Here is a 21,823-nt window from a genome sequence, read left to right on the forward strand (position 1 = left end):
TTGTGTTGACATTTGCCAAATCCAATTTAAGCTGCTGGTGTAAATTTAAAAATGCTTACTTTCGCTACAATCGTCCATCGTGGTATTCTTTAGAAAATTAAAAAGTTTATCTTTGCGTTTGTGTTGGAATACCTTTCATGAATATACCTGTAAAGTTCTCTGAGCTATGCATTTCTTTTTTTTTTAATTCATTCATTGTCCATAATCGCTTGTGCTCACAAGGGTTGCGGGGGGCTGGAGCCAATCCCAGCTGTAACTGGACGCAAGGCGGGGTACGCCCTGGACAGGTCACCAGATTATTGCTTGCCGACACATTCAGACAGACAACCTTTCCCGCTCACAATCACACCTACGGGCAATTTAGAGTCACCAATCAACCTGACCTGCATGTTTTTGGAATGTGGGAGGAAACCGGAGAGAACCTCAGAAGATGCGAACTCCCCAAAGAAGGGCCCCTGAACGAACCTCGTTCCAACCTGGGATCAAACTGGGTGGGCTAACCACGACGCCAACGTGCCGTATTTGACTTTTTTATGACATAGGCTTAAACTGTTGCATCAAAAATTTCTTTACATACAAAATGTTGTATTGTCCAATCACACAATACAACATTTTTGAGACATACTAAATCAGCATTTATGTCCTATTTCTTATATACTATACCATTACTTTTTTTATGACCTTATTTTATGATATACTATACTAAGACTTTATGCATGACTTTTATGTCATAATATACTAATTTCATAGAGAGTCATATGTAAAGGCATAATAATACCTCTATGACTCTCTATGACTTTTTAGGATATACTAATCCACGACAAATACTGACAGTACTTGTTAACATGAGACTTTATTGATAAGTCCTACATGTTTTGAATTGATGAGTTGTGAAGACCAAGTTAGAGGATCGACTGCAGGAAGGACAGAAGTGGGATCAGTGGGTTAAGTGGGGTCCAGTTGGGTGTAGTTTACTGGATGATGATTGGCCAGTTTACTCATACAGGAAGGCCTGGGAGCAGGGGGTCCAGTTGACGAACTCCTCAGCCTTGAACCACAGGTCGACCTCACGCTTGGCATTCTCCAGGGTGTCGCTGCCGTGGATGATGTTCCTAAGAAAACAGGATGGTTAGTGGAATCATAAATGGACGGTGTCAGGGATGATTTTGTGCGACATAAAATGCATGTATTATACAAGTATTTACAGTATGCCAAAAAAAGGCATTGTATGCTCTGAAAAATCAAGTACATTTAGAATATGGCTTACACTTGTTGCATTGCTATTTTTATTTTAAACTGATGATAAGAATTCAAATTCTTCCACACATTTTTGTTAAAGATTTAAAAAACAAAATAAATTTTAATTGCAAATGTGTAATTGTATGACACTTCTATATTTTACAGCGTTCTAAAACACAGAAAGTTCTTTGTAGACACAATTGTTTTGTGTTTTGCGTCGGCACTCACCTGCCGATGTTGATGCACAGGTCTCCACGGATGCTGCCAGGCTTGGAGTCAGCAGGGTTGGTCTCACCCAGCATCATCCTGACCAGCTTCACAATGCTCTGACCCTCCCACACCTGCAAATGCAACACACTTAACCTTTGCAGTCGAATATTTTATAACGCTATTGATTGAATTTTATGTTAAAGTCGGGAACTTTGGGAACAAAAATATTAACGATAAGAAAGAAGGACAAACGTTTTTGTGTCTTTTTTTTTTTTTTAAAAAAAAGGTCAGGATATGGTAAATATATTTTAGCATAAATGTACATAATGTTCTGTTTGCACATGCTGACTTCAGTTTGATTATGTGTAAAAATGGCTTTTTTCGTCCGTCGCTAGACCGATGACACATAACTGTATCTCTCAAAAATTTTGAATGAGATTTTGGTCATAGGAGAACAAGCCAGCAGAGAGAATCTCATTTTCAACGCATATTGTATTACTACTAACCCTAACCCCTTGTGAAAAACATTGTTGTGTTTGTTTTTGTATGAAATGTAAATATAAATGTATTATTAAGATAGGGTAATATAAATTAGCTTTTTTTTTTTTTTTTAAATAAATACACAGGCTTACAAAGTACCTTTTTTGTTAAATTTTGTTAAATTCTGTGCAGAAACAGAGTGAAACAAGCTTCACAGCTTTGGTGTCATCAACCTCTAGTAAATGTCATTGTCTTTAAGTGGGCAATATCTTAAATATGATAGAGAACACATTTGATTATTTAGTTAATAACTATAGTTATAATTATGCCCAATGAAAGAATAGAATAAAATAGAAAGCCTTTACTGCAAATGCACCAGTGCAATGACATTTGAAAGTTTTACTTCTGAAGCAGTAAAAGTAGCAAAAATGGAAATGAAACAAACACAATAAAATACCTTGAATAACTTTCACGTTTTTTGTGCATATTTAACAGCACTGAAGTTCAGGGGAGTCTATAAGGAGATGGAGCTGTTTTATCATCTGAACATCCTGTAAAAGCCCATTTACATCTTCCATTTTTTTGTACCCTTGAATCTATTGTTTTCAGTGAAGATTCGCGGAAGGCACACTAAAAAGTGAAAGCTACTCTATTGCAGCGCGAAGCATTCCTGGAGATAAACAAATTTCAACTTTTGTACCGCAGCAACATGGATGTCATGTAACAAAGACCAACCAGCCACAGCCAGTAGATATCGTCCCCTTCTTTCATAAATATCAGCTTGTGATAAATATGGAGAATTTAAAAAAAAGCTTTACAAATCCTGGAAGGTCAGCTCCGAATTCAGGATCTCTATCATAGCCACTTAGCAACTTGGACGCAACCTGCCTCTGCACCCTTAAAAGTTGGCACAGAGTAGGTCCAAATGTAGCACCCAGCATCCAACCTCATGTTTTCCAGGCGCTTTAAGATGTGGCATGTGGCCTGGCTCTTAGAGGTCCTGACCTCTTAGTGTGATTACACCTGCTGAGTGTGTTAAAGATGGTCAGCTCCATACAAGGAGAGAGAGACCTTGGAAACAAAGATCGCGTGAAGAGAGTGAAAGATATAAAAAGGGAAAGATATCTGACTGACAGGAGTGCCAGAGATGTGCAGGATGACTGTGAGAGTGTGTTTATTGTGGTGTATTTGTGCTTGTGTTACCATGGCAAGGACGGGTCCGGAGGACATGTACTTGCAAAGTCCACCATAGAAAGGCATGTCCTTCAGGTCCAGGTAGTGCTGCTTCATGAAGTCCTCAGAGGCCTGAAAACACACAGATTTAAAATATTAACACAAAAACCCAGCAGTGCAAAGACGTACATTTATTTTCACAATTCTTAAGTACTTGTGCATTAGTATTTTCATCTTTTGCTAAATATTGTATCTTTTACTGCACTACATTTATCGTTTAGTTACTGGATATATCTGGATATATTAAGCCATAACCTAGAGCAAAGGATGTGAAGTTATCGTCACTCTGTGAGGATCTGCTGTGTTATTGTGCCTCTTATGGTTGTCAAGCAACTGTATTTGGACAAACTAATTGAGATAAATGGTAAAGATTTATATAACTTAGCAGCCCGTGACTGTCATTACAGACCCTGATGCACGACCTTCAGTCAGATACCCAAATATTGTAAACAATCCTGTTATTGGACTGAGTGCATAAACTTTGGTAACAGAAATGACAGAGCATGTACCTCCCACAATGCTGCCCTTTAAATTTAAACATTAAAAAATAATTTTAAAACAAGTGTACATCAACTAATTATCCTGAATCTAACTTTGAGTTCATCCTCAAGCATGTAGATTATTCCTCCCCACAGATAGAGGAGGACACTGTGGGATCGACACCACCAGCACCGTCACACACACACATACACACACACACACAACAGCTGTGAATAACTACGCTGAGTGGTTGATAGTGATACGAGTGTGAGTCCTTCAGAGTAGCTGCAACATTCAACAATTCGACAGTTGTCATCATGAGCCTGTGTGTGCGAGTGTATTCCTGTACTTCCGTTTTTTGGGGGACTACTGCTTGGATCTTGAGAGTGAGGACACCATCTGCTTTTTACTTCAAAAGGGTGATTGGGGCTTCAAAATGGTAAAAAGTTCCTTTATACATATACAAAATGCACTACAGAGCAGGCAAAATTTTACCTACTTCCAAGACGCATGGAAAAGTTCAAAACCACAGTAACATTTGCAGTATAAATAAAAAGGCTGTTCTTTATTCTTTAAAAATGAAAAAAAAAATACCTGGGCTTCTGTCAAATGCGTAACTTTGAGCTTTCATGATTGATATCAAAACTTTTATATAACTTTTCATTCTGTCATAAAAATAATACAAATGTAAACTTTAATTTATTTTTATTTTTAAGTTGACAGTTCTTTATTATTTGTATTGGGTTAATTGTCACCCAGGTGTCTTTCATTGTTGTTTTTGTGTTTCTAAATTAAAAATATATTCCAGCCGTCATTTTGGTTACCTGAATGAATTTGGCAGCCACCATTTTGAAGCCTCTTTGCTCGAAACGCTTGATGATCTCGCCGCACAGTCCTCTCTGGACGCCATCGGGCTTCACAGCAATGAAGGTACGCTCCATTTTTACTGGTAGAAGGCTGAAGAACAACACCACCAATGAAGAAGAAAGACAAACAAAAAAACCCAGAATGAAACACTGAAGTCAGATAATAAATAATTGAGCAGAACATATCTGTAATTAAGTTACAATAGGTAAGGAAAACCATTCTTAGTTGAAACCATCTAAACCAAAATTAGTTTCCTCAATAAAAAGAATCAAACCATGGTTTCAACTGATCTGGACTGAGACCACTTCTTGATTTCAAACCAAGGTTTGGTCCAGAAACAAGAGTGTTTTGGATATATAAAGACCTACATTTCTTTGGATCCAACAAAGAAAAAGAAGTTTAAGACAAGTTCTGAGAGGCAACATAGGGAAGGTTTTGATACCCTCCCCCTCAAAGTTCTTTAAGAGCTATAATGCACTTTTTCTCCTTCTGCTTCATGATTGAAATCCATATCATGTATAACATGACTCCATCATGTGTTTGTATTAAGATAAAATTAAATCACCCCTCATTAGGAAACTGCTGAATGTGAAACTATAACTGCCTTATGAATTTTTGGATGACACTTTTTTTCTCTCAGCTTGAAAAACCTTCCGCTGAAAGTCGACACCACCCATGACGTTGGACATGCTTTGGCTGCTTTCTAATTTTACTGCCTGCTGGTATCTGCTCATGTGAAGCTGATATCTGCTGAAAGCAGGTGGAGCTGGCAGAAATTCCAGCTGCGAGAATGAAAAAAGCCTAGAGGATACTCTCTAAACTTCTGGGTGAGGTTTCTGAGAGTATACTTAGGATTCAGGGTGGGCATATCAAGGTTATGTTCTGCTGATTTATAAAACTGAGTCACCGTGGTCTTATTTTGACCTGTGAGCAGTGTGATGCTGAATCAGTTTAATCTGGTGTTGTTTCTCCACTGTTGATATTAATTGTCCTCAAATGATCATCCTCCCTTATAAATTTGGTGACACATCTTATAATTCTTCTATAGGCACTTTTAGGCCTTAATTTCTGTAGGAAGCATCCACATCAAACCAGCAGATTTCCCTTAAATTCACTACGCATATTCATGCTCCTCAGGGAATAAACTCAGTTTAGGGGAAAAAAATGCCTCAAACAATCAAGGTGACCCTGAGAGTTCAATGTACTAAAACTGAAAAAATTAAACATGAAAACAATAAAAGCTAAAGAAAATGAAGAAAACAATGAAAGCACTGGCAAATTGAGAAACACATTTCCTGAAGTTCTTCTTTGTTTTTTCTACTTTTTTGAGTTTCATTCTTTATCCAAACTAAATTTGTAAAGACAGCGGATGCTGTTTTTTGTAAAGTTGCGATTTTGGGATGGATAAAAAAAATTGATTTGAAGATAAAACAAGACACATGCTGTATTAAGACATAAACAGAACTAAACTCACAAGTAAGTTTTTTAATAGTGTGAATTTCTTCATAAAGTTTTAATTAAAATAAAAACTTGACTGACATAAAACTTGAAGTTTCTGTACTTGGTTTGGTTTTATTAAATGCTGCACGTGTTGTCAAATTGTTGAAGATGCTATCTTCCTTTTTATATGTTTTCTTCAAAATTGTGGGGGTTGATGTGTCTGTAAGCACGTCAAGTTTAACATCAAACTCGTGACGTGACGTGAATGTTGTAGTTGTTGTAGTTTTGGGGTAGATTGTTCGGAGACTTTCTTGAACAAGTGTCCTTGAACAAAGTACAACAAAGACACTCATCTCAAAACCAAAAGATAGGACTGGATGGCCTTAAATAAGAATTTGTATTATTCATATTATTATCATATTTAAGCCTGTGAAATATTATCATACACATGCAAACACAGTATCGTCCAAGCCTTTAGTGGTGTATTGATTCTTTGTAAACCTGTGAAAAAACTTGCAAATCATCAAATCACAATTGTGTAGAACGAATGCATCCATGTGTTGCTTCAGAGACTTTTTGAATCTGCACTGAGATGTTCAAAAAACACTTTTTGTTTCTACATACACATTCACAATTAATGTCCTTATACAGAATCTTTTCACAGGTTTAAAAACACTGATACACAACCACAGGTTTATAAATTATTCCTGAACCATACTTTCAAAGGAGATTATTGACCCTATGGAGCCCAAAGAACCTCAGACTGTTGTAGTTTGAATGCAAACACAAAATGATCATCTGAACACTAACAGCTGTCTGCAGCGTCACTACAGCAGATGCACATGTGCTGCACATGCACATAACTGACAATACAGACTGACCACAGCCAGTGTCGTTATATTTATAGGTTTACTATATTATTTTATACCTAGTAAAATTATGAGAATCTGAATTATGTCTGCAGATGTCCAATATGTCATTACAGCCGATGCACATACATTATGCATAGACAGAGAGCTACTTGTAGCACATTTTGTTTGTTGTCTTTTTTGTTTAATTATTTGGAGTGTTTTCATAATCAGTGGCAAACACTCAATGTCATTTACGCAGTGAACAATGTGTGTGTTTTGACGTGTATGTGTGTGTGTGTGTGTGTGTGGATATTTACCTTGGTTGTGGGTTCAGGAGAGCTTGTGAAGACGAGCAGCGGATGCGATCACCGAGGACGAACAGCCGGAGAGGGGCTCTTTTAAAGACAGCCCTGGGTGGGGGGGTTAGGGGTGTGAGGGGGTGGAGTTCCAAAAATATGTGTGTGTGTGTGTGTGTGTGTGTGTGTGTGTGTGTGTGCGTGAGGGGCGGGGGTGACAGTGCCTAGTGTGAGTGGCTGAATATCTGCTGTTGCTGGTTGACAGAACTGTTCAACACTCCACAGTGCCATCGTGTGTGTGCATGTGTGTGTGTGTTTCAGTTTTAGATTTCAAGACTGGAGACAGAATTTATTTTTAAAAAGTTGAGACATTTACTACAAATGTCTTTACTGTCTAAAAATGTCTTCGGTTTCCAAAATGCCCCTTTTCAGTTTTTGAATAACGGGCCCTCTTAAGAAGTTAAGTGAGGGAGTTTGTGAAAAATGACGTCATTTGTGAAAAGTAGGAACATTTGTTAAATATGGGGGTCATTTGTGAAAAGTGAGGACATTTGTGGAAAGTACGGGCATTTGTGAAAAGTGAGTGCATCTGTGAAAAGTGGGAACATTTGTGAAAAGCAAGAGCATTTGTGAAAAGTGAGGGAATTTATGAAAAGTGGGAACATTTGCGAAAAGTGAGTCCATTTGTAAAAAGAGGGGACATTTTTAAAGAAAGCACATTCATGCAGTGTCAGCTAACATGGATAGGGCGAGGTTTAGGACCTATAGTGCAGCCAGCCACCAGAGGACGATTTAGATGTTTTGGCATCTCTTTTGGAGAGCTGCCATGCCATCCATCTTTATGTTCAGTCTATGGAACATACTGAACAGACTGATACAGCAGATGTGATTACCTGATCTGAGTGAGAGTGAGGCATCAAGCAAACGAGTTCAACCTGTGTGAACGACTGAATCTAAGCCAACGCATATTGTATTACTACTTTAAACATCCCCTCCACTATATCCCAGAGACAAATACTGAACTTTTTACTGCACTACATTTGCATGACTGCTTTAGTTACTTTACAGATTAAAGATATACTATGCCACATTTTCTTAAAGACTATGTATTGACTAGTACAAAGTAATCCCTCTCAATAATCACTTATGAGCCACTAAAAGTGTGTGGCGGCGTATTCATTTGGATTGTTGCATTGTTAATTTTATTGAAAGGTTTAGTGTCTAGAAATTAGTGGCGCCTGGTGGTGAGGTTGTAGACTGCGACAAACTGAAACTTCTCCCATGTACCAAGGGTGACTGCAGTGGCCAGCGCAAAAAACTTAATGAATTAGAGCCAGTGTTTTGGATTGTCCAATCTGGGCTACTGTAGAACAACAACAATGTGAAATAGGCTCTCAATGTAGAAATTAACTGCACATTCTATGGTAACGAAACCGAATGACTTTTAGTTTGAGGTGATTATATATTCAATTTCTGCTGATATCCTCCTAAATTCAACACACAGGATCTTTAAATAAATGATCAGAATAGTCAATTTCAGAATAATATATCTTATCCAATTATAATTATAGATGCATTTAGTATTCATCTCTTTAATGTTGCTGCTGGTAAATGTTCAGCTCATTTTTACTAATTCCTGGGCATTTTACAGTAATCTATAATAATACATTGTAATTTATCAGTTGATTATATTTTGTGACAAATTGTAGTATAACTGAATCATTTGAAACTGCAAAGTAACTCAAGTTATCAAATAAGTGTAGTGGAGCAGGAATGTAAATTAGATCAATTAAAAATACTCAGGTAAAGTACAAGTACTTCAAAATTGCAATTATGTACAGTATTTGAGTAAATGTACTTTACATATAGTCTTATATATATAATCACATATGTGAGATGCATACATATCTAATTATATATTAAAATGTGACACACACAGTATAGTCAGTATGCGTGTGTTGGCTCAGACTCAGTCATGTCAGCAGAGCTTGAACTTGTTCACCTGCTGCGTTACTCTCACTCAGATATCACATCTCCTGCTGTATCAGTCTATTCATGTTTCTTAAAGATGGATAACTGTCAACTGTTAGGGTAAAGAGTTCAAGACTATGATTTACTTCCTAAGTTTTGTTTTAGCAAGTCAAAATCTTGACATATGTATTTCTATCATGTCTAACTTTTAACAAACTGCCTCAGTCAATGAAGACTGTCCATTACAACTTCAGAAAGAAGACGCCAAGAGAGCATTGCTGGTGTACCATTTTTCCCCTGTTAAAAGGGGTGTTTCTTCTTATCTACTGTAGGGGTCCAAAGACAAAGGAATTTTTATATGCTGTAAAGCCAACTGAGGCAAATTAGGCTATTATTTGTGATACTGGGTTTTATCAATAAAATTAAGTTGAATTAAGAAATATCCAAACTGAGCTCTTCAGATGTGCTTGCCGTGCAAGTTTGATCTTTGGAAAACTTGCTGGATTAATTCTGAAAGTTGAAGTAACTTAATGGTGCTCAATATCAAAAGATGATGCTTTCAAACTCCCAAAGAGGGTGCGGTTATCTCTCCCCCTCATAACCACATTGTTTAAACATGTTGAAAAGATTACCTTGCTGAAATTATGAACGTTTGCTTGTCACAGCACTTATTTTCTGCAATAATCCAAAATCCAATGGGAAACTCCCATAGGCTTTTTGACTATTTCTGCGTTGACCTACAGAGAAATATCATCCCTGGACCACTATTTATTTTTTATCGACTGAACAAAAGATAATTTCAGTTTTGCCACATCTTGCAAGAGTGTGTTGATGAGACAGAATGAGGTCTCGCACAAAGTGAATTTTGTACTGATTTGTCTATCTGAAAAATTTTAGTGTGAAAATGTTTGGAAGGCATGTGGCTTGTGAAAAATTGGTCTAATATATACGCCAATGACTAAAGGGATAAAAGAATGGTTCATTATCCTTGCTAATGTCCACTTCTCCCAATGGAATGAATATACTCAGAACCAGGACTAGTGTTCTAAAGGGATGGACAGCTGCAAAACCCTCCAGACACATATACAGGACATGATTCTAGAGTGCACTGTCTCATTTCTAAACTGTAATTTTGGTTCTTCAGAGTTTTTCTTTGTAATCTTACAATGTGTCTGAGGAAAATGGTGATATTCCCAATGGTGTCATCTTTTACTTCTGTTACAACACCATTAAATATCCTGCATTACGTGACCTGCTTGCTACCTTGCTAATTTGTTAGCTTTGGTGGCTTGGACACTGACAGTAGTGTTTATACTGCGGTCCTATTACAGCTTAACCATTTGAATGACAAGCATATCGTATAGCCTACACAGTCTCCAATTTCAATTTTGACGGCAGCATGAGTAAACTGACGTTAGTAAAGCTTTGCTTCTTCATTCCTGTTGGTAACCTGTCAATCTTTATATACTAAAAGTGGAAATAAACAGTTTACACTTAGAATGATAAAAGCCATCAAAATCCATACATATACATAAAACAATGGGTTCTTGATTTCAGACAGAAGTTGCTTCTTATTTTTGTCAGCTGAAGTGATAACTGTCAACAGCAGATTTTAAAAACTGTATGTAGCTGGCTAAGTATGCTAACATAACTTCCATAACTTTTTAATGATTTTGCTGACTTATTTTAAAACAAGAACCCTGTCAAAGGATCTTAAGTAATTCACTTGATAGCCATATGAATGATATCATGCTGACAGACTGAGGCTAAAGATAACAGGTCATGATATCATGTTAACAAATTGAAGCTAAAGCTGTAAAGGTGCCAGGTCTTGATATCATGCTAACAGACTGAGTTCCTGGTCCATCTTGTCTGCCAGACCAGAACTTCACATGTGCAACTCTCAAGACAGAAGGTGGATGTGAGATGGCTCATGTGTTAGGTACTTCCAACATTAGTTCCGGAAATATCACTGTGTGTCAGAATGTTACAACTTTTAAAAGCAGGTTTGGTACTCTTGATTTCCAGGAAATGAAAAAATGAGCAGTGGACCAAATTTGATTGTGATATTGAATGCATCCAATATATTTGACCAGGAAATTGCTGGCTTGATTTTATTTTGCACCAGATAAACTTGCTGGAAATACATTGGGCATTGGCGTTACCTGATTTATGGTAGCGGAAATGAGCTTGAATATCAACATAAGTGGGTTTGTTTTTAGCAGTGTATTCTGAAAAATGAAAAACAAGGTTCACTTTGCAGCACACAGTATAACTCTCTCAGAGACAGATGACAGTTAGGGTCAGAGGCAAGTAATATTATCGAGATGAAAGAAGGTGATGTTTTGGTGATGTGGTTGGCATGGGGCAGGAAGGAGAGGGTGGGGTCATAGATAACCTCAAATTTGGGGACTTGGATGGACGGGTTGATGATGGAGCCATCAGCATTGAGTGCAAAATCATGTGTGGGACTGCAACTGGAGTCTGGGCCAATGATTAAGATTTCTGACTCATTGCAGATGAGTTACATGAAATTTATTTGCATCCATGTTTTAATTACCATAAGGCTGAGGTTGAATGCCGGCAGTGACGGTCTTGGAGGAAAGGGTTAGGGTTAGGGTTAGGGTTAGTTAAGTGTCATCTGCATGGCAGTAAAACTGACCATGGTGGCAAAGGATGTCTCAATGTGGAATGCATGTCGCATGTAAAAGATGTAAAGGATGAAAAGAAGGGGACCAAGCACCAAACCCTGGGGGACATCATGGTTGACAGGAAGTATGGATGTCAAACTTGGTATAAATAAGTCTTAACATTTTGAATCAAACATTGTTTTCCTGGAGCACATTAAGGAAGAGAGAGCTATCTTGCTTCCTACTCTTCTCTGTCCCAGGATCAAGATACCATGCAAGCAATCTTAGGGTAAAGTTAACAGACTGAGGATAAAGCTGACAGTTTTCTCTGGATATATAAAGTCCAGGCCCCCTCACATTTCTATGAAAGTTGCTGAGTAGTGCATGAAGCCAGAAATGCTCATTTGCCAAGTGTCAAATTACTCAGATGACGGCAGTGGTTCTATCTCATTCGGCCGACAGATCAAGCGCACTAGAGACTTTCAACAACCAAGCCATCTACATCAGAGTTTAGTGCTCTGATAACTTGGGGAATAAAATGATTTAATCTTGTGGCTCTTCTAAACTTTCAAAATGTTATCGGACTGAATGAATCAAATTCTGATGGTAAAACAAGTCATTTTGCAAGGGACGTGATGTATAAAAAGTGTATCAATGTATTTACGATATCTCCGTCACAATGTTGGCACAATGGCATCACTAACCCGTAATTCCACTGTTGGGCCACTCTGAGAATTGGTTTCCAAAGCCCGGATACTTCCTGTGGGCCACAGGATCTCAGGCCATGACAACGTGCTAACAGGCTTAGGCTAAACCTAACAATAGGATACATAAATTACTAACAGTGCAATTGTTAGGTAACTCTGTTTTACTTAAGTATTGTAATGTTATGCTACTTTGCACTTATACTTCACAGCAACTGTATGTCAGATGTGGTTAGTTTTAGCTTGCAGATTTGAAAATCTAAAATGAGTATATAATCTATAGTGTTTATGCAGTAAATTATACTACCAAACAAAAGGTAAAAAGCTGATATAGCTTCACATCAGCCAGTCATAACAAAAAGCTGCCTACATTAATGCATCTGTAATAACATGTCAACAGTAGAACTGTTTGCACTGTGGGCACTTTTAATTTCAAAATCAGCTTATTTTGCTGATAATACTTCTGTACTTCAAGTAAAATGCTGAGTGCAGGGCTTTTCCTTGTGATGAAGTATTTTTAGTTTCACTCAAGGATTTAAATACTTCTTCCAGCGCAGTTAACAGGTGTAATCTATTATGTAAGTGGGGTTCTTATTCTGCACTTGTTATATATAACTGACATTGGACTGAAACTTACACACATACGCACACACACACTGCTGTAACCATGCAAACACAACCTCCACTGTTTAGTTAAGTCTTTAATCTGAAGCACAAACTTTTACCCTTCCCCCAGATTTGACCCTAAATATAAACCTTCTCCTAATCAGGGATGGAAAGCCGTCCTCCCAAGGGAGATGCTGGACCTGTCTACAGTCCTGGGAGGGGAACAGGGACCCTATCAGCTAAAATGAAAACACACCTCCCCTCGCACGCAAACACTTGAGACCATATCCCATCTTACATTGCAATGCATTTGGACTGCAAGAACCTGAGCACAGCTGTGAGGCTTCTACTGTTACTGATTCTTTTTCCTGCTTTGAATGTAGCACACTCAACACTACCAGAATGACCCCTTAATCCAATTGTTAACAATGTTTGCGTGTTGTGTTGCAGCACTACCAAATTAAATTATCTCAACTAGGCCTAGTGAATAGATTGTGATGAAATGTTGTTTAGTTATTCAAGGCAAATTGTAATAATTTTGGTGTCTGATTTTTCATCTAGCGCCATCATCACATTTTAATGAGTCCGATACTTCACGGGCAAATACCTAAAGAACTAATGACATCAGCAGTTTTTGTTTACTGCTTATAAGCGCTTATTGAGGTAATAGAACATTAAGCTAAGACAATGAACATATATTAACACTGTATCGACTGTGAAGTTGTGCTTAGGCACAATTAAGCTAAATGCTAACATGCTCATAATTACAATGGTAACATGTTGATGTTTACCATGCTTACCATCCAATGCTTACCAATGCTCTCAAAAATGTAAATACTTTTTGTGAAGCAATAGCAAAACAGACAGAGGGTTGTTATTGTCCAGAGGTTTTATTTCAGTGTCTGTAGTGTGACAGCAGAGGGAGCATCGGTCTGGAGGAGACAAGACCAGTTACACTTTTCTTTATGTAATTTCAGCCAAGCTTCAAATCAATTTAGAAACTTCAGCTTTCTGAAAACTTTCCAATCCAATGTCACATCTGTTCTGTCTTTGTTTTCAACATAAGATACTAGTTCTAGACTAGTTTTCACTTGTTGGTCAACGACTTGACCTTTGTATTTCAAAATACTGTCAGCACTTTTAACAACCAAAAACTAAACTGGGAGTTAAGGACGATACATTTAAACAAAATGTTTTATATTCTCTACCAGACCTCTACCTCTATTTCTGGAAAAAATTAGCATGCTTTTTCTCAAACAATTAGGACTTTGTTTTTATATGTGAAAACAACTTGTTTTCTTGTAAAATTACTACTTTGTCAGATGTTATTTTGACGTAATTGTCAAAAAAGACACTGTCCTTGAAATCTCTGAATTAATCATTTCCAAAACAGTACACTAAAATTCAAAATTAGCTAGCAGTAGCTCCGAAACTCACTAGAAGTCCTCAAATGATGTCATGCGCTCATTTGCATATTGGTGACATCTTCAGGCATTTGTTTGTAATAATAGAAGCATTTTCCAATCCAGGGAGGAAGAGCGTCAGTGCAACCATAGATCCTCACCTTTTGACCACTGAGTAGGGGAGAGACTGCACTGTTGGCAGAGGAGCCATGCACCAGGCTTACTCTGGGCAGCATGCGTGGAAATCAATTCTAATATATTTGAATATATTCTTTTGTATTTTCCTGATGGTGTGAATAAGTTGCTAAATTTTTCACAAATCGTTATTTAGAAATAATACCAGTAAGGTGTCAGAAAAGATGCTTAATCTAGCAAGAAAGTGGGCAAGTTTGAGTCACTGCATTGTACAGACAGAACTAGTTCCTAAATTTTGCTTTTTGTATTTTTTTTACTACATATTTAGTCATACGACACTAACCCTCCAGGCCCCACCTCCGCCCAGACCTTTGCTCCAATCACATGATCTGTCTCAAGTTCACAGAAATAAGGACTTCTATCAATGTAAACAACCACTTCTGTACAAAAAAAACCTAAACAGAAACAACCCCAAGCTTTAGATAGAAAACAACAAAACAATCAAACTGAAGAGATTTAACTGTACAATTCATAAAGTCATAAATTCATCATCATTTCTTTCTCTTTATAACGTCACTGTACACTTTCTTTTACAAATAAAAAACGTCAAATCAAATATTTCTCCTTGAGTTAGCATCACTCTCTCTCTCTCTCTCTCTCTCTCTCTCTCTCTCTCAGCTCATACATAAAATAGAGTCTCCTGTTAGTATTTGCCTATTTACAGGGTTGCACTATGTACACATTTTTTATTTTTCAGTGTTTTCATGTGGGCATCGCAGCAGATGGCCTAGACATAAGAGACCGTCCGCCTCCCGAAATTATGGATCCCAGCTAAATTACAGGCAGAAACTGTGGTTGGTCCAAAAAAGTGGAAGGTTTGGTCAGTTTATAACATTGGGGTTTTGTTTAGGTTAGGATTTTACTCAGGATACAAGACTTCTGTTTCTGCCCCAAACTACAGTGGGATCTATAATAAAGCGCCCAACACCCAGGAAGTAGTCCTGAGAGAGCCAACGGCAGACTAGTGATGATGTCATCTTCGCTGGGTTTAACACTTTGTACCCAACCAAACCGCTACAAACATCACTGCCTCAACCAAAACCTCTCACAGCAAATATAGAGTCATGAAAATTGTGATCTCAAATTGAGGAATAAAATCCGAAGCTATAGAATCAACATCTTTCAGATAAGTCAAAATTGTGTTCTTAGAAGTTCATACTCAAACTTGTGAGTTTGCGAGATGAGTTTGAACTTGTGTTCCTTAAAGTTTGAACTCACTTTTATGTTGTGATTTTTGAGTGATGTTATTGTGCAACTGAACTTTTATTAGTGTTCTTGGGAATTTGAACGTGTTCTTGGCAGTTCTTACTTGCCTTCTTAGAGGTTTTAACTTGTGTTTTGGGGAGTTCTAACTGGTGGTGAGGGAAATTCAACTAGTGGTCTTAGAAGTTTCAACTTGTGTTCTTAGAAATTCGAACATGTGTTCTTGGGAATTTAAATTTGATTTCATCAGTGTTCTTGGGAGATTTAACTCATATTAGGGAGTTTGAACTTGTTTTCTTGGACCTTTTAACTTGTGCTACAAGGAGTTTTAACTTATATTGGAAGTCAAACTTGTGTTCTTGGGAGTTTTACCTAGTCTTTTCTGCTATTTGTGTTTTTGGAAGTTTCAACTTGTTTTCTTTGGGATTTTAAGTTGTGTTTTGGGGATATTTAAGTAGTGGACCGCGAAATTTAACAAGTGTTCTAGAGAGTTCTGACTTAAGTTTTAACTAGTGTTCTTGGGAGTTTGATCTTTGTTCCTGGGAGTTTTAATTTGTGTTCTTGGGAAATTGAACTCCCAACTAGGGTTCTTGGTAATCTGAACATCTGCTCTTGAAGAAGTATCATCATCATTGATGATGGGTTTCTTGGGAATTTTAATGTTTTTGAAAGTTCTACCTCGTGTTTTGGGCAGATCATACTTGTGTTTTTGTAAGTTTTAACTTGTTTTCTTCGGGGTTCTTACTTGTGTTTTGGGGATTTTTAAGTAGTGGTCTCAATAATTTAACTAGTGTTGTTTTAACTAGTGTTTTTGGGAGATTTAACTGGTGTTCTTGGAAGTTTGAACTCGTGTTCGTGGGATTTTGAAGTTGTTTTCTTGGGATTTTGAACTTATTTTCTTGGGAGTTTTAACTAATATTCTTGGGAATTTAAACGTGTGTACCCTTGTTATCAGTAGTTAAAACTCAAACTGTTGTTCTTTGGGCATTCAAACTCAAACTTGATTACTAAGTAGGTCAAACTTGAACACTTGTGTTCTTAGGAATTATGTAAATTATTTTCTGTTTTGAGGGAAAAAACAGCTTGGGGGGAAAAAACAACTTTAAGACTCGATATTAGACATAGAGGGCCTTGTTAAATTGGAGATTTGAAGGTTTTCTCCTGTCCAGAATCAAGCCGCCTCACTTCACATATCACGTTCAAAATTTGAAATGCTGTAAATTAGCCATGAGGAACATTTGAGACTTTTGTTAAGTAACTGTCCTGAGTTTAACCCTAATCAGAGGTTCTCTAGTGTTAAAACAAGGCAGAAACTCTTACAAAAGGTTAAATCTGTTATGGTAAAATTATTAAATTACTTGAATACCTAAAAAGCACAAATGAACACCAGATAAAACCCTTGGTTGACATCTTACCCTGCTGCAGGTTGCAAAGAAAAATATACAAAATAAAAGAGACTACATTTAAGTTGTTTGGTCTAAAAACTGGACTGGAGATTTTACCTAGTGGTGATCTAACATGGACAGGAGGTGGACTTGTCTCTGGACGGGACGGCCTCACTAAGCTTTTGTAAACAGGATGTTATGGTACAGATGGAGAATGACAAAGTCTCACCGGCCACCAGAGCTGAGCACAGAGAACAGTTTCAAACCACTTATATCTTTTCAGATCATTGATACAAACATGTGAACCGTCCAGACGCACTGAAGAGTTTCATCCCAACCAGAAAGAGATCAACTGGATGTTTTACTGAAAATGACTTTCCTTAACAAGTAGGATATAACTGAGGGGGGCTCATGTACTCTTTTGAATAATGCATCAATGTAAAAGACACAAGTAAAAGACTTCCAGCAAGTATTATAATAAACATGTCATTATATTTCAACATTAAACTCAAAATGACTTTCTGTCATCAAATTTTAACTTCATCTCAACATGATTTTTCCTTCAAAATTACAGTATCCTATGAAGAACTGCTTTGCCTTCTCTGCCATAAAAGCTTTTGTCTCTTAATTTTATGTCAATTCTCTAAATGTAAGGGTTTGTTCCTGAGCAGCTGGAAGGCTTTTACTGTGAATCAACTGCAGGATTAGCAACAGGTTAGAAATTATACAATCTTTTGTTTTTAAATATAAAAATGTACAATATCTATGACATCTTGGAGTGAAACTCTTTAGTGCATAGCAAAACAAAACTCAAGAAATTCAATCAATCAAAACCAAAATAAAGTTTCAGTGTTCAGGCTGGACTCAGACCTGGTGGTGATCAAAAACAACAACTCTGTAGATTTCTGTTATTATAGTAAATATGACAGAAGTGTGATCAGCTGTACAAACACAGAACCAATTGATCGCAACACAACTGGACTCAACTGAACTGAACTCTACTGAAAATCTAGAATAAAGAGTAAACAAAACCTCTCTGTGTCTCTGAGCCCTGAGGTTTGGCAAAAGTGCTTCGTTGCTGCGATAAATTGACCGTCCATCTTCACCTCCTGTCGCTCTGTTATTGCCTTGGATGTCGACCCCCCCCCCCCAAATCCACTGAACAGACCAATGGCGGGGCAGCTCTGTGGGGGTTGTTCAGGTCCTTCCTTGAAGCCAATTGGTCATTCAGATGTGACAGCAGGTAGATCCCAAATGCTGAGAAAAAATGATTTGTTGTTGACTCTTTCAAAAATACAAAGTTTGTATTCGTCTCTCTGGTGTGGTGTTGCTGCACAGACACAGCCCATTGGTTGCTGTGTTTTTATTATTTAAATCAGCACATGATCATTTTCTGACCATACCTGTGTTTTTTGCATGATTTAGCCTGGATGGCAAGTGGATTAGTGCTTTTATCTGAGCCAGGCCCACAGAAAGTGAGTCAGGCCCACAGGAAGTGCGCCAGGCTTTGAAGACAATTTTCGTAGTGGCCAAAAAGTGTAATTACAACGTTACCTGATGCCCTGCAGCCAAAAAAGCCTTTTTTTCATCTACTTAAAAAGAGTGGATACAATTTTTTGAGCCTCAAGACACGTAAAAAAAAAAACTTGTTTTACTATCATGATTAAATCTTTTATCCCCATTCAAGTAAGCAGATTGCCTAACTTAGTTTAAGATAGCCACTCGCTGCACTCAGCAGCCACTAGTCTGTGGGTTGCTTGGTGCAGCAGTAGTGCCGATAATCTGGGTATTTTTTTATGCTAAAGTTGAACCATTTTGGTTTCATGCTCCACTGAGCAACTTTCATAGGAATGAACTAGGCCCTGCATTCAATGCTGTATCCAGTTCTCTGTATACATCCCTGGTCTGAGCACATGAGAAGGTACATGCGATTCCTGTTGCCAATTTTTACGTTATTTATTGACTGAGTTACTGTATATGGTGATAACGATATAGTTCTCATGGCCAGTGGTAGTTAATGAGGTGTACTAGGTAGATGAGTAGTTTATCAAAGAGGAAGTCGATATACTCTCCTATATACTGCTATGGCTATTTGACTGATGGATGGGTATATTGTAAACGGCCGAAAAAAAAGGGTGGGGATAACCCGTATACCTGTGTATTCTCGCCATTATACCACTGCTGATAGCATAATATCAGTCCTGCTGGCACATTGATTTTTGTAGCAATGGATGAAATGTAATGAAATCTATGGCTGTCTGAACCATATTGGAAAAGTTTTGGTTTGGTAGTTGGGGCACGCATGTGATTTTGAAGCACATCGGTTAAAACATACAAAAAAACGGGTATGGTCCTTTGAAGTGAGTGTGATGTGAATTCTCCAACTGTCCTGTTGGATCATAAAACACTGTGAGAGGCATTTAATGATGACGTTCACCGTCAAATTCCTAAAAAAAAAAGTAGAAAGAATGAAGAGTTGACAAACGTCTTCAGACCGACACTGAGATCACGTTAGGAACCAGTAAGGAAACATCCTGACCGTCCGCCATTAAAGTCATATCATGTGATCTAAGTCCATGAATGCAGCGTGACCCATATGCCAAAGTGTTTGGAAGTCCGTCACAGATGTCAGTGAACACATCGTCACTGTTTGGGTGAAATAACAGAGGAATCTGCGGTCAGAAACACAAAAGCAGTCCCTGAATGCTCTGTTTGGAAAATGACAGCTCATAGGAACCACAAATCAGAGGTCAGCCCAACAGCCCTTACCACTGATGTAAACCATGGACACAATCCACTGTACTTGAGCTCAGTTACAGATCAACAATGTGGTCCGTAGTGTCCTTTATTCGATGCAGAGAGTTTTAATGGAAAAATATATTCAGTCTTGAAATGAAGATAAAAGATTTCTAAGTGCAGAAGTCTTTCGTGTAAACTCAGATTGTAACATTTGAAAAGTTGTAGCATCTTCATTTGATCAGGGATCAAACTGGTCTCTGCAAAGGTTCAGAGTGACTCAATTTCTTTAGTTTCTGTATGTTCCTGCAGAGCTTAGTGTCCTCTGGCCTTATGTCCTCAGAGGAAAAAATCCTGAGGAACAAAACCAATGCTGCATGACATGGATCCACATTTGCCTTATTTGTCGGTTGAAAAAGACCCCGTCTGCTGGCGTTTTTTTCATCCTATGCTGTTTTTTAAAGCTTGAACTTTTTCTCTGTCTCCTTGTTGTGGTTCAGAGGAGTTGGTTTTTGTTTGTTCTTGAACACATTTTGAGTGCATCTTTAAACAAGTCCAGTCCAGGTCTGTATTGCCTCCCAACAGGTCGTTGGATGAACCAGTTGTTTGATGTGCAGTGTCTTGTTTTCATCAAAAGTTACCCACTGCATCCTTCTCTGTGTAGATCTGTAGATGTTTATGAGTGTCTTTGCCGAAGTACCGTATTGACTCAAAAAAGGTGGTACTGATTCATATAACCCGGGCGTTTTCCGAAGCTCTTTTTGGAGAGACGACTTTTTCGGGGATAGAAAAAAACGTCCTCTCTCAAATATACTGCGGGTCAAATGAGAAGAGACCCCTCATCCTTGAAGCTTTTTCTTTCGTAAAAGAGAAACGGAAAGCAGACCATTAAAGCAGAATGTGATCCCACGTTTTATCTTGTTTTGTCCTATACTCAAGCCAATATGGCATGGTTCTTGTTTTCCATGAAATGATCGTTAAACGACAGGCTGTTTGTTGGAGAGTTCAGCAGGTGTCAGTCACATTGTCAGATTGTCTCTAGTTCGATTGGTCAGCTGCCACAAGAGGAGAGAAACAAGGGCAGGAAAGTGCAGAAAGTGAGAAAACAGGAAGAGTCCGAGATTTCTTCTTTCTCTTCTTTACTGTTTTTGGGTCAAAGTAGCTCTGCATCCCAAACCTGCTGCAGATTAGAACATTTTTTAATGGGCGCTTTGATCAGACTGATGGACAACAGGTTTAAGGGAAAAACTGGAAAAAACAACTCTGTGTTTTGAGGTTTTGGTCCAGTTTGAAGTCCCTTCATGTGTCTCTCTGTGTTAGTGGTTGTCAGGGCTGCTAGCAGTGGTGATGGAGAGGAGGGAAGAGACAATGGAGGTGTAGAAGAAAATTAAAGTGGTGGATGTAGCTCAAATCCAGGAGAGAAGCTCATTCTTTTTTGCTTATCAAAAACGTCTTATTTTTTGTTCCAGGTACATGAAGATGAAGAGGAGGTTTTAGGGTTTTCAGTTCCAGGGTAACACCCCTTCCTGCACTTATTTTCATCTCTTTCTGCCTGAACTTTCCACCATCCGTTTGCTCCTTTGCTTTATTGTTCCTGTCTTCCTTCTCCTCCTTTTCCTTTTCTCTCCATCCTATCTCAACCTTTTCATTTTCAGTCTCTTTTTCATATCTATTTTTTTACCCCCCTGTCCGTCCCTTTACGTGTCTTTGGGCTCCAGTTTGCAGGACATGTCGAACAACAGGTTCTGGTTGTCGATTACCTGGAGCTGCCGGACGTAGGCCTTTGTCTGCAGGTGGGAGGGGGACGTCTCTGTATCCATGGCTACCAGGTACAGTAAGAGGCAGAAACAGAAAAAAAGAAAACACTGATTTTAGGGATCCATCTTTACATCAT

General features: G+C 38.0%; 2 protein-coding genes across 2 annotated transcripts in view; both read right to left on the reverse strand.

Moving 5' to 3' along the window:
* Positions 1 to 834: 834 nt before the first annotated feature.
* Positions 835 to 7,247, reverse strand: LOC121956404 (nucleoside diphosphate kinase B-like). Its single transcript, XM_042504597.2, has 5 exons — positions 7,118 to 7,247; positions 4,467 to 4,599; positions 3,133 to 3,234; positions 1,468 to 1,580; positions 835 to 1,112 (listed from the first exon to the last, which is right to left on the reverse strand). The coding sequence occupies exons 2-5, from the start codon at positions 4,581 to 4,583 to the stop codon at positions 995 to 997; spliced, it is 450 nt and encodes a 149-aa protein (XP_042360531.1). The 5' UTR covers positions 4,584 to 4,599; positions 7,118 to 7,247; the 3' UTR covers positions 835 to 994.
* A 6,631-nt stretch (positions 7,248 to 13,878) lies between these two features.
* rapgefl1 (Rap guanine nucleotide exchange factor (GEF)-like 1) overlaps positions 13,879 to 21,823 on the reverse strand; it is a 45,204-nt gene continuing 37,259 nt past the window's right edge. Inside the window, exon 16 of the mRNA XM_042504516.2 lies at positions 13,879 to 21,751. Coding sequence (XP_042360450.1) covers positions 21,627 to 21,751 — 125 coding nt within the window. The 3' untranslated portion in view covers positions 13,879 to 21,626. The remainder of the gene's footprint in view (positions 21,752 to 21,823) is intronic.

This window comes from Plectropomus leopardus, chromosome 18, assembly GCF_026936395.1.
Source record: "Plectropomus leopardus strain MGB_pleo_1.0 chromosome 18, ASM2693639v1, whole genome shotgun sequence".
Lineage (NCBI taxonomy): Eukaryota > Metazoa > Chordata > Actinopteri > Perciformes > Serranidae > Plectropomus > Plectropomus leopardus.

What these genes read in the sequence shown, in the direction of transcription:
- LOC121956404 (XM_042504597.2), bottom strand. Translation starts at nt 4,583, where the DNA reads ATGGAGCGTACCTTCATTGCTGTGAAGCCCGATGGCGTCCAGAGAGGA. An exon ending in CCGGACCCGTCCTTGCCATG is followed by an intron (nt 1,581 to 3,132) that starts GTAACACAAGCA and finishes TTGCATTTGCAG; the next exon opens with GTGTGGGAGGGTCAGAGCAT. An exon ending in CTGTGCATCAACATCGGCAG is followed by an intron (nt 1,113 to 1,467) that starts GTGAGTGCCGAC and finishes CTGTTTTCTTAG; the next exon opens with GAACATCATCCACGGCAGCG.